The 12586-nt window shown below is 40.3% G+C and overlaps 1 protein-coding gene across 10 annotated transcripts in view; it reads left to right on the forward strand.

The window, feature by feature from the left end:
* The window catches only part of PTPRM (protein tyrosine phosphatase receptor type M), a 780862-nt gene that overhangs the window by 333731 nt on the left and 434545 nt on the right, over positions 1-12586 (forward strand). For all 10 annotated transcript variants that reach the window (XM_044243376.1, XM_044243377.1, XM_044243378.1 and 7 more), the window contains one exon: positions 9850-9965. In XM_044243376.1, coding sequence (XP_044099311.1) covers positions 9850-9965 — 116 coding nt within the window. The remainder of the gene's footprint in view (positions 1-9849; positions 9966-12586) is intronic.

Here is a 12586-nt window from a genome sequence, read left to right on the forward strand (position 1 = left end):
ATTCTTATTTTATACAACAAAATTATTTTTCACTCATTGATTCATTTGCATACCCAAATATTGTTTGCCTACTTCTCAGTTTAGATTTTTTAATGAAGACATTAAGTAGTGTGATTAAAATAGGAATAATAGTGGCAAAAAATTAGAACTGTTTTCTGAATTACGTTCTGTTGAGTAATGATGAGTGATCACATGCTTTGACTGAGAAGCACATAGGATTCAGAAGTGACATTTCATTTTATTTATTTATTTATTTTTAATATTTTTTAAATTTATTTGACAGAGAGAGAGATCACAAGTAGGCAGAGAGGCAGGCAGAAAGAGAGGGGGAAGCAGGCTCCCCTCTGAGCAGAGAGCCTGATATGAGACTCAATCCCAGGACCCTGGGATCATGACCTGAGCTGAAGGCAGAGCGCTAACTTACTGAGCCACCCAGGTGCCCCTGACATTTCATTTTAAACACATAAGAACCTAACTTAGGTGTTTCTCCTCTAAAATATCAATCATTCTTCTTCAAGATATGAGTGACTTATGAAAGTTATTTATATGTAGTACCTAACTTATTTTTCTCTGATAAGAATGTTGAATCTGTTTTGCCACTTGAAAAATTATTTCATTAAGACCCATTTTTAACTTTTAAGCAAAACAAAAATAGTTTGGTCCTGTAACCTGTTGAGAGCAAAGCTTCCTGCTCCTATCACAAGCGTTACTAGGCCTCTTTGGCCCTATAAACACATTCATATAATGAGGATAATAATAATGATGCTTCCCTCAGTGGGATAAATGTAGGGATTAAATGAGTTAATGTACATCAAGAACTTAGAACAGTGCTTGGCACATTCTGAGAGCTCAATAAATGTGAGCTGTTTTATTATTTTTAGGCACTCCATCCTGATGGGCCCACTAGACTAAGTTAGCCGCAGATGAAGTAGCTAAAATGATAGTTTACTTACGTGGGGTGATTTAACAATGTCCATCTGAAAAATTAAAAAGGAAAATGTTTGCAGAATGTACTGTGCCTCAGTGTGGGCAGGGCCAGGCTGTTCTTTCGGCAGAAGTTGGGCTTCCTTGTTTGTGAAGACATGCTACACAAATAAGAGAGTTGGCTGCTTGTCCTAGCAGTTTGGGAATGCCTCCAGTCCGTTTCAGTCTCTGCCATTGCATTAAAATGCAAATGAAAACAAAAAAGGGTCAGGACCGGGTCCTCTTTTGTCCCTCTTCAGTCTGCACTTTGATCTCACAAATTACTGGTCTTCGAGTTTGTTGTTGGCGTTTATGTGCAGGCTTTGAAGGATCAATAATAGGAAACATCTGCAAAAAGATCTGCATCTTGGTCAGTAGTTTCTGGCTTTGGGATCAAAGGTTGATTTGAGATCAATTAATACCTACAGACCTCTATTCTTTTAACAACTATTTTCTTAATAAGAAGCAACAGAATATGGCAGAGATGAGAACATAGGAGAATTGTAATAAAAATCCTGTTTGATATTCATGGAAGATATTTAGTTTTTAGAACTCCTGCAGACTTGAGAAGAAAGCTGGCATAGCATTTTGAAAGGGTATCTAGGAGACGAATGGGTCTATAAATTTGGAGAGAGAGAGAGAGAATTTTTCTTTTTGAATATGGGATAGATTGAAATTTTCTGCTGTAACTGTACTATACCTGGTGTTACAATTAAGACAGTTTGGCAAGGATCAGAGCATACAGCTCAGCATGGGATCAAAACTTTTCTGGCTAGAGAGTCTTATTTCTTGGGATCTTTTCCAGTTTCCAGTGGTAGATTAGTTATTTTAAATAGTAATAAACATTTTTGAGGGTACCAGACACACAGAATACCTTCCTGGCATCATCTTGTTTAATCTTTTTCCCAACCCTATGTAATAGGTAACTTTATTAAAAAAAAAAAAAAAGCAAACCCTGTTTTACAAATTAAATATATATGTTACACACACATATCTCCACTAAAGCTTGGGTTGAAGAACTTTTGCTTCTGTTCAGAAGTCGTAAGGGGCTGAAATATTGATGCTTGAATGCTTGAACACACGTGGCAGAAATCCAAATCTTAAAATAGTGTCAGCCTTCCAATTGGAAAACAGTTCTAGAATTCACATCAATGGACATGGAGAATCCAGGCATCTTAAAACTTTGGAAAGATTATATAGGCCTTTAACGTTGGTTGAAAAAACACAAATGGCAATATTAGAAATTTTGACTTCCACATTCTTGGAAGAAACTGATATGGAAAAGAGAATTCCACAGTCCCTTTGTTGTGTTGGGCCTGGTGGAAGAGTTACTGTCTTCCATTTAGGTCAATTAATTATCTTTCATCTGAAAAGGGTAAGTTGCTTATAACAATACTTGTGCTTAATAGGTTCGTATGTGTTCATCTGGTTTCCACTTAGGCTGTGGCTTTTATTATCTTAGCCAGGTTATTTTTTTCTGGCAGTCTTTTTCTCAACTAAGCAATGCTGTTTCCCAAACCAAAGACAGACCATTCCAGGGAAGGGCTCTCCCAAAATACAATTTGAACAGAGGTATAAATTCCTTAGACCTTTAACCTTACGGTATGAGTAATATGCACCGGCAGTCTTTCAGAAAGCTGTACTGAAGATCAAAACAATTCTAAAGGAAAAGTAATAACTTTCATCCTGTCCAATAGATCTTTAAGAATAGGGGCAAAAAAGACAGACTTTCACATAATTGTATCTTTGGCCTCCCAATTAAAAATGTAAGTCATATCCTACAAACACCCCCCTGGAGGCAGTAAGTATTAGCAGATTGTCTTGATCAATGAGTTTTTTTCTGTGTCTTTCTTTTTAGTTCAGTTAGCCATTGCTTGAAACAGAGCCGTTAGGAAAGCAGCCTCCCTGGGGTGGACTTCCCAGTGAATGAACAACCCAGTGGCAGAACTAGTGACAATTCTGATAGTCACATTATTTATTATTATTAAGTTAGCTGATAGAGCAGAGTACATGTATTTCATGAGTTTCTCAAGACAGGCTACAGAAATTAATACTTGGTATTTTTGAGGGTATAATGAAAAGAGCTCTCTTACCCTGCTAGTAGAGATGGAAATTGTTACATGCTTTAAGCAAAGTAGTCTGGCAATTTCTGTCAAAAGTCTTTTAAAAATGCATTTCTTTTGTCTTATAAATTCAGTTTCTGAAAATTTATCCTAAGGAAAAAGCAGAAAGTATATATGATGATTTAATTATGAAATCTTTTATCTTAGCATTATATATCAGAACCCCAAATGTTCAAGAGGAGAGGATGGTCCAGGAAACTTTTGTATGTCTTTATCATGGATATCAGGACTTCTCAATCTCAACCCTACTGACATTTTGGGTCAGTTGATTCTTTTTGGTGAGGACTGTCTTGTGCACTGTGGGTTGTTTAACACCATCCATGGTGTCTCTTCACTAGATACTAGTAGTCCCCCCACCTTCTCCACCCCTGTTGTGACAACCAAAATGTTTCCAGACATCGTGAGATATTACCTGTGGGGGGAGGGATGCCATTGCCCTAGTTGAGAACCACTGATATATCAGGCAGATTTTCAAATAGTTTTAGATAAATATTTAAGATGGGAAAATGCTGACAATATTTAAAAAAAAATTTTAAGTGCATGGTTACCACAAAAAGGGAGAAAGATACCAATAGACCATGTTAGAGGGTGTTCAGTTTTCTTAATGGCAAGGGCTTGTTCTGATAGTGCAAGGCAAAGCCAGAAGCTCCCACCAGAGACCTCAGAGCAGCCCATGAATAATAGAAGCCTATAATATGCTCCCATGAGAAAGGATTCTGCCAGGTGCAAAAGCAAAAGCTTTTTGGTTTCAACTGAATTTTTTTTTTCCTTCATTCCACCACCTCCCCATTCTTACTGCATTTTCAGCTGTTCTTAGGATTTGGCTTTTCATCTGTCTCCTCGTCTACTACAATAAGTAATCTCTGCGAGCATTCCTGGATGAATCAAAGTTCAGTTTTCCAGCCTTCCTCACCTTGTCCAGGCTTTAGGTCAACATGCTATTTGTCTGAACAGGTTACAGTTTATGTTCAATTTTTTTTTTTAACTGTGTATAGGGGCTCCTGGGAGGCTCAGTGGGTTAAAGCCTCTGCCTTTGGCTCAGGTCATGATCCCAGGGTCCTGGGATCAAGCCCTGCATCAGGCTCTCTGCTCCGCAGGGAGCCTGCTTCCCCCTCTCTCTCTCTGCCTGCTTCTGTGTCTACTTGTGATCTCTGTCTGTCAAATAAATAAATAAAATCTTAAAAAAATAAAACTGTATAGAATTATATCATATGTCAAAAATTATTTCTTAGAGATAAATTTTTGTATGATTAAAAATTGAATAGTTCCCTATTTTTAATGTCTATTATTGAAAATATTTTGTAAAAGTGAAAAAAATAAGTTATTTAAATCACAAACCCTAGGAAAAAGAATTAAATTGATTTCCTATATCTTGGACATTTTTAAATATATTAACCATATTAGTAGGAAGAATATGTAAATGAAGTTGGTCTGGGTAAGCTGTTTTCAGATGCTGTTCAGATCTAGGGGGAAATGAGTTATATTATTTCTTGGGCAGCTTGGAAATATGCTATAGTATTTTTAAAAAAGAAAAAGAGGACTCTATGGATATCCCCATCCTTGCTCTTCCAAAATAAGTCTCCTGCCATGCTAGATAAGGAATGAAATTAAAAATTTCAAGATTTGAAATTCATTTTCTTTTTTTTTTTTTTTTAGATTTTATTTATTTGTCAGAGAGAGAGAGGGAGAGAGCGAGCACAGGCAGAGACAGAGGGAGAAGCAGGCTCCCTGCCAAGCAAGGAGCCCGATGTGGGACTTGATCCCAGGACTCTGGGATCATGACCTGAGCCAAAGGCAGCTGCTTAACCAACTGAGCCACTCAGACGTCCCCCTGAAATTCATTTTCTATAAATTATTTTAGCCCATGGGAAGCTTACTCTTGATGTTCAAACTAAATGTATTTTGGCTTTCCCTTGTGCCACTCAGAAAGTGTAGAAACCTTTGAAGGGCGGAAAATCTCTAGTGATTTTATCAGGAAAGGAAATGTTACCATAGGAAGGAGAATCTTTCTTGCATTTTGGCATCTATGGGAGGAGAGGCGGACACTAAGCTGTGTTGTCCCCACACACTCTGATCAGAACTTCTGATTGAGAAATTTAAGAGAACTCACTTGTAGTGCATGAAAGAAGTGAGAAAGATTTTGAGAAAGTCCTTGGGGGCCTTGGGGAGTGGGGAGGAGACAAAGGAGGAAGGAAAAGGAGTCACACTTGGGGAGTGGGGAGGAGACAAAGGAAGGAGGAAAAGGAGTCAAGAAGCCAAGTCCTAAGACATAGATGAGTAGCACATGGAGATTTTGCAATGGGTTTTTAGGGGAAACTTTTTTGATTTTTAATTTTTGATAGCTTAACTATGTACAGAAATACCAGGAGTGATGCTCAAAATCCTCCCCAACCTTTTAGGACAGGCCCAGAACTGACCCTGGGCTTACCCCCAGTGGGCTGAAATGGCAGAGTAGCACCTCAGGTGCAATATCCCTGTACCGGAAGTGATCATAAAAGATCGCTACACACTCAACCTTGTCTTAGGGACCCAGCTTACTATGATGGCCTTCAGCAAGAGGTGATCAGAGAGAGGAAGCATGAGATGGACAGGAGAGGGCAGCAGTAGTGAGACGTCCTGCCAATTGAACGAAGAGGATACTCAGTCTTTAACAACCCACAGGAGTATGGAAGTGGAGGTGGTGCTTACTGTAGGTGGGAGCCAGCTTGGGAGATTTTCTCAAAGGATCTACTAAGATTCTAAATGATCCTTTGCAAAGTCACGCAGACAAGAAAGGAAGCGGACATAGTCCTGTACTGGTGGAGCATGTGGGCATCAAGGACTTGGAAAGGCACATGCCAGCTGACTGACAGGTTCTCAAGGGAGGAGCAGGACCAAAGAGGGTGAAGAGAGAGGCCAAAATCAAAACCTGACAGAAGAGCTTCCAGGCCAAGAGGCCCCTTCTAAACAAAGAAGCCTGGGATTCTAAGCCAGCTTTAGAGAGCATACTCATTTTACATGTGACTCAAACCAGAAGTCTTCTTATGGTTTACCCATGGATACAAGAGGGGTCTCCAAAGAGGGAGCAGAAGAGGCAGCCTCCATACCCAAAACACCTGTGGAGAAAGCAAGGAAGGACTCCGTTACCACAGGTGGACCACTACCACGGCCGTGGGGGAAGAGGTGCCAAGGGCCCTTTGAGCCACTGAGAGCAGCACCAGCCCATAGCATGCCAGTGGCAAAAGGCACCCCCGCTCTACCCACCTCTCTGCCCAGCCAGCTGTGAACTCTGTGTCTACACATGGCTCCCTCGCCAGCCTGCTCCTACCATGTTCTGGCAGTCTCTGTTGGAAAACTCTTCTTCACCCTTAGGGAAACATGCCTCTCTGTAGTTTCTGCATACTGAGTTCGCTTAACAAAATCTGAAGTCAGTTATCAATCTCCATGGCCCCTGCCTTTTCCCCTGGGACCCGGTTTTCCTTCACTGGCCTGAATAGTTTTGTTGTTGTTGTTTTTACTGTGCTTCTTAGGACAACAGTTCCCTGTAGTATCTATCAGCCTCTGAGCGCACCTGGATTATAAGCTTTCCTCCTGTTGTGACCCCAGCAGTGGCTTGGTCTCTAACCCACAGCTCACCAGCGGGGAGTACAGTGGCTGCGGTTCTCTGTGGTCTGGATGCCCTCTGTCTGGGGTGTGGCATGAAATCAGGTCTGGCTCTAGAACGGCTTGTCTGCCCTGATCCGGGCACACAGGTGACTGGAGCGGCTCCAGGGTTCCTGATGGTGGAGGACTCTCTTTGTGGCCAACGGGAGTGTTGCGTGGTGACAGGGTAACAGATTCCTTGTCCCTAAGAATCTCACGTTGCTCTGTGGGGGTAGAGGACACCTACCAGGTGCGCCCACACTCTGGAAAGGGAAGTGATCTGAGTCCTAATTCTGAGACAAATCGACTTTTGGGGAGGAGCACAAGGAAGAATGAACAAAGGAAAAAAGCTTCAGGAAAATGACTTCAAAAGTAGAACTTTGAAAGTTTGGGGGGGAAATTTTGGAAACAGATCAGTGTGGCAGAAAACATTTCCCCTTTGGAGACAGGAGGAGGAGGAAAGAAGGCTGTTGGGCTGGCTAGGGGCTTGCTGGTAATCTGAGGATAGCGGTTTCTGTAGATGGGTAGAGGCTGTGTGGCTGGGGGACCCCTTGAAAGGGGACCCCCAGTGGCTCAGGAAGATTGACAGGAAATGTACCTAGCAGCTCCCTAAGGAGCTAGCAGTGCAAGGTAGTGTGTGTGTGTATGTGTCCGTCTGTACGTGTGTGTGGCCTGTAGAGCACAGACCGCTCTGATCAGCTCCCTCTGAATTCCTGTGAAGTAGCTAAAATCTACTGCTGTACACACAAGTGAACAGAGAACTTACCTTCCATCATCTTTTTTCCTTTCGTGAATGCTCTGTGCATAGTATAGTTTGATGTCCATGTGGCTAGGGGTAATGTGCTTAGAATTATTTTAAAAGGGAAAAAGTCGAAAAAGTTTCCAATTGATGACAGGTGTGCTATAATGGATGTAGTGTGTGGATTTGAAGAAGAATATTCCATTTGCTTATATTTCCTTTTTTTTTTAATGTCTTCATTTTATTTTATTTTTTTTCTGTGTCCCAAGGTTCATTGTTTATGCACCACACCCAGTACTCCATGCAGTTCGTGCCCTCCTTAGTACCCACCACCAGGCTCACCCGTCCCCTCCACCCCCTCCCCTCCAAAACCTTCAGCTTGTTTCTCAGAGTCCACAGTCTCTTATGGTTCGTCTTCCCCTTTGAGCAAGGAAACAGCTTTTTTGCTTCTAATGTAGTCCTGCCGATTCAGTCAAATCTCAAATTCTCAAATTCTTAATGATTTCTTTTAATATTGGGAACCCCTAATATAGGTAAATCTAAAATAGTAATCGTTAGGACTTTTTGTGTAGCGAAAGTTTGTTCATTTGTGTCAAAGGTGAGGTTAGGAGAGTAGAATTTTACAGAAGTTGCAGTTGCAAGTAAATGGTTTCAAAGAATATAAAATCAGTTCAATTAATACAAATTCAATTTAAATAATATGAATTCATCGATTAATTTTAAATAACATGCTTTTGTTATTTTTAATAGTTGTATTATTAATTTCAAATAATATGAACTCAACTCAATGTGCCTGGCTTTGGAAGTGTTCACACTCTGGTTCTGACACTTACGAGGCAAGAACCTACAAGTTTCCCAACTTGCAAAGTGGAAAAAAATACCTACTCACAGAACATTTGTGAATGCGAAGATGGAAAAGTTTCTGGCACATAAATGCTCAAAACATGTTACCTTTTGCCATTTTCTAAAAGCAAAACATCTTTCAGCTTTTTTGGGAACAGAGACTAGAAGAGAAATTTGATTTAGGGACTTTTTACAGAGCTTTTTAAAAACCACAACATCATGTTATTCTTGGCCAAAGATAAATTAGTGAAAAATAGGTCACAGGGCTTTAAATTAATATGTTAGTACTAGCAACAATGACCCATAGTTATACCACTTTTGTAGAAGTTATTTAGGACATTTTGCTTGCTAAACATCATGAATACATTTTTTGAATTACTAGTGGCCTCCAAGTTAGTAATGGGCTTTTACTGTGTGTTACTGATATTAAAATGCATTTCTCTTTGTTTTTGGTAGTAACCCACTTCCATTCCTAATTGTGTTCTGCACAGGTTAATATTAGTGCTGGTTTATCACGTTTGGGTACTCAGTAGTGGGGTACCATTCTTTGAAGGTGCCTAGACATGGCCTTAAGACACACTGATGGTGAGGACAAGCTGGCAAAGCATGAAAAATTTATTCGAGTTATTGTCCAGAAGATTTATCCATCCCTCCAGAAAGTACCAGCATCCTGTTCCTTCCTTTTCTACTCCCTAACCACCTTCCTCCAAGCACCTTGCTTTTACCCTGTCATTGCTGTGATAAGAGACTTTCCCCAATAATGGAGCCTATCATAAAATTTAACTCCTGACCTGTCATTCCAGTTCCTTCACACACCTGTGCTGTCTGTTGCAGAAATTTGGTCTGTGCTTCTCCGATCAAATAGAATTATCCTTTAGTCAGAGGGTTGTCCCCCATGGACAATGTCCGTTATGAGACTTAATGTTGTTTAGTATTTAGAATCATTCTTTCTTCTTAAATTAGGAGTAAGAATCAGCAGAAACTGCCACGCTATGGCAGTCCCAACATAATTCCCCAGAGTCTGTCTATAAGGATAGTATTTTTGGTAGTTGGGTAAAATTACATAAGTAATGGTGCATACCAATTAGTTGTATTAAAATATATATTACGCACAGCTTTGTACTTGGCTTAGAAAGTTTCCTTGACAACATCATTTAACTTCTTACTGTTCTTTTCATGTTGCTCGTATAAATATCTAATAGGTTTTTGTTCAAAACATCAATTAGGGTTCAGTGTAATCTTTATTAATATAGATCTGTTATTACAAGAAGACTGCTGAGCTATGATAATTTGCACAGCAGGAACAATAAAATATCTTCTTTCTTCTTGGGTCTATCCCAGAATGCTTGGCTTTTCTGTTCTTTCACAGAGTACACCAAAGCCTTCCATGATCCCTTTTACAATCAGGATGAGATCTTGAAAGCATTCTTATAATCAAAAGCCACATTTCCTTCAAAGGTAAACAAAATGGAAGGGTCCCAAATTGCAGATAGATTCAAACAAGACAAATGTATATGACAGAGCTCCAATTTAATCTTTCACTCTCTTTTCTTCATGTAGCCAGAACTCCCCACTTCCTGCGGATTCAGAATGTGGAAGTCAACGCAGGCCAGTTTGCCACCTTCCAGTGCAGTGCCATCGGCCGGACCGTGGCGGGTGACAGGCTGTGGTTGCAGGTACAGTAACTCACCATCACCGATCTGTTCAGGGAGGGTCGAGAGGCAGGAGGGCACGACCCCTGGGGAGGGGTCCAGGGAACCGGGTCAGGATTGGGTTGTTGATGGACAACTGAAGATGTGACTTGTCTCTGTTCCTTCCTTCTTTATTGATAAGTTGTGAGATTCCTAAATGTTCTAAATAATGCCTACTGTTCTTTACAGACCTTTTGTTTTTCCCTTTAAATTTCTGTTTTTTTCCCATTTCTTTGAAGATATGGTCGTCAAAATACTTTTAGAGCAGAATATTAAAGTATCAAATATAGAGCTCTCCCCTACTCTTCCTCTTGAGAACTGTCCAGAGCGTTAAACACACACACACACACACACACACACACACACACACAGATCTTTTTGTAATTTGAATTCCAACAAGAAAAAAAAACCTCAACTTAGAAATTAACAACACATCTTTTGAGTATCTAAGTGGACATTTTTAGTGTAATCATAATTTGTTTGTCTTCTTTTTTTTAATTTAATTTAATTTAATTTGTGTGTATGTGTGTGTGTGTGTGTGTGTGTGTGTTCCAAAATTCATTGTTTATGCACCACGCCCAGTACTCCATGCAATACGTGCGCTCCTTAATACCTACCAGCAGGCTCACCCAACCCCCCATCCCCCTCTCCTCCAAAACCCTCAGTTTGTTTCTCAGAGTCCATGATTATTCAAATTCCATATATATTTTGCATGGCGAATAGTGTCATGGACATAGCCATGGTTGCCAGAATTCTGAGAGAATGAGTGGGATTCAGACCTCTCCTCTCTACCTGGAAGGCCTCCCACTGCTGTAGGCTCTGTGTCTCACCTCCCCTTCCCATGGCATTCTCCGATTTCATTCTTGTTTCTTCCTTTTATATATTGATCTGCAGGACATTCGTTCTTTCCTGAGACTAGTGTTGATTTCCACCTATCCCTCTTTCCTTGTAGGTCTTGTTTTAGTTTGGTTAATTCTACATTTATGTTAGTTTGCTACTGAGCCGCTCCATCCATGACTTTACACCTTTGTGTTTCTGTTCCATTCCCCCATGACTTGAGCTTCACGCATGCTGACCTGTCCTCTGCCTCTCACCTCTCCACCTCCTATCGTCCCTCCTCTTCTGCACTGTCATGAGGACTGTGACGTGTCACAGTTGCGTGACACTCTATAACTGTGAAATTTCTCTTGCCTTTTCATCATCACAACTGAAATAAAAGGCTGTTTTTATTCCTCGACTTCTGGGGCACACGGAAGATGGCCAAATGTGCTGTCCCAAGATTAGGCAACAATATGTTGACAGCTGGGGAGTACATTCTGAAGGAGGGTTCTTAAAATATTCTTGGACCCACTTGCACAATTCCTCACCCTTCTACCTTGACATCAATGTTTTCTCATCTCTTGGTGTCCCTGTGAGAAGATCCGCTGGCCAGGAAGGAGGAAGGTATGCAGAGGACCGAGACCGCAGGCACCAAATTCATCTGAACTCTTTCTCATTCTCCAAAAGTTTTACACTCGCTACTGTAAGAGATTTTGCAGCCCGTGGCTACTGTGTTCCATCCTGATCCTCGGTGTTTGATTTTGTTTTTTCTTTTCTTTCTTTTTTTTTTTTTTTCTTTTGTATCCCACTTCCCAGTTGTTTTAGGATCTTTATACGAGAGACCAAAAATTATTTTCTTCGTTAGTGGTTGTTTGGTATTTAACTTGATCAAGATGGGCTGTGTATGGTAATTGATGAGACAGGCATTTTTAATGGTTCTTTTCCACAAGGCATTAGCTACCTTTTAAAAATGACACTTTCCTGTCATTTTTGATTTATCTCCAGAATCTTAGATTTTCATGGAAAATAGTTTTGGGCTTCTGATATTTGTGTTAATGTTACTTCAGAAACACAGTATAAAGTCTAAACTCTTGCCTTAGCCGAGTCTTAGATACTCCCAAGAATTTATAGGCAAGTTACGGTTACAATTTGATCTTTTTGTTTTTACAAATATCCTGGGCTTGGGATGCTCCTGGTTCAACTTAGCATCGCCTTGGGTGTTGGGGATCTTTAACTATTTCCTGCTACAAAGGAGAAGACTTTGTTTTAAAGAGAATCTGTATCTGAAGCTAATGATTTACTTACTATATGTTAGCTAATTGAATTTAAATTAAAAAACATAAAACAATAAAAAAATAAAGAGAATCTGCCTTGTCATAGGGAGAAAGCTAACTGCTGTTTTGAAAAACAGGTCTAAATGCAAAGTCTGAGCCTTCACTCCACTAGAATCACTTTGTGGGAGGGGTTAAAAAATGCCTGTCTACACCAGAGTTCTGATTTAATGGGTCTGTGTCAGGACCCCGCATTCAGGGCTTCCCAGGGGACTCCAGGGTGTGCTCAAGGTTGACAGTTACTGGCCTCAAGCAGAGCCCAATGCATGTCCCAAGTCAGGAAAGAAAAAGGTAAAACCCAAGGTACAAAGGTAGCTTTATTCACTAGCCTTGATGGGACTATCACATTGAATTTCCCATGCCCCTAAACTCTCTTGCTTTTGTTCTATTACATTTGATCATTAGTGTTGACAAAATTGTTTTTACAGTCCATCCATTAATGCCTTTCTTGTCTAT

This window comes from Neovison vison, chromosome 3 (assembly GCF_020171115.1).
Source record: "Neovison vison isolate M4711 chromosome 3, ASM_NN_V1, whole genome shotgun sequence".
Lineage (NCBI taxonomy): Eukaryota > Metazoa > Chordata > Mammalia > Carnivora > Mustelidae > Neogale > Neogale vison.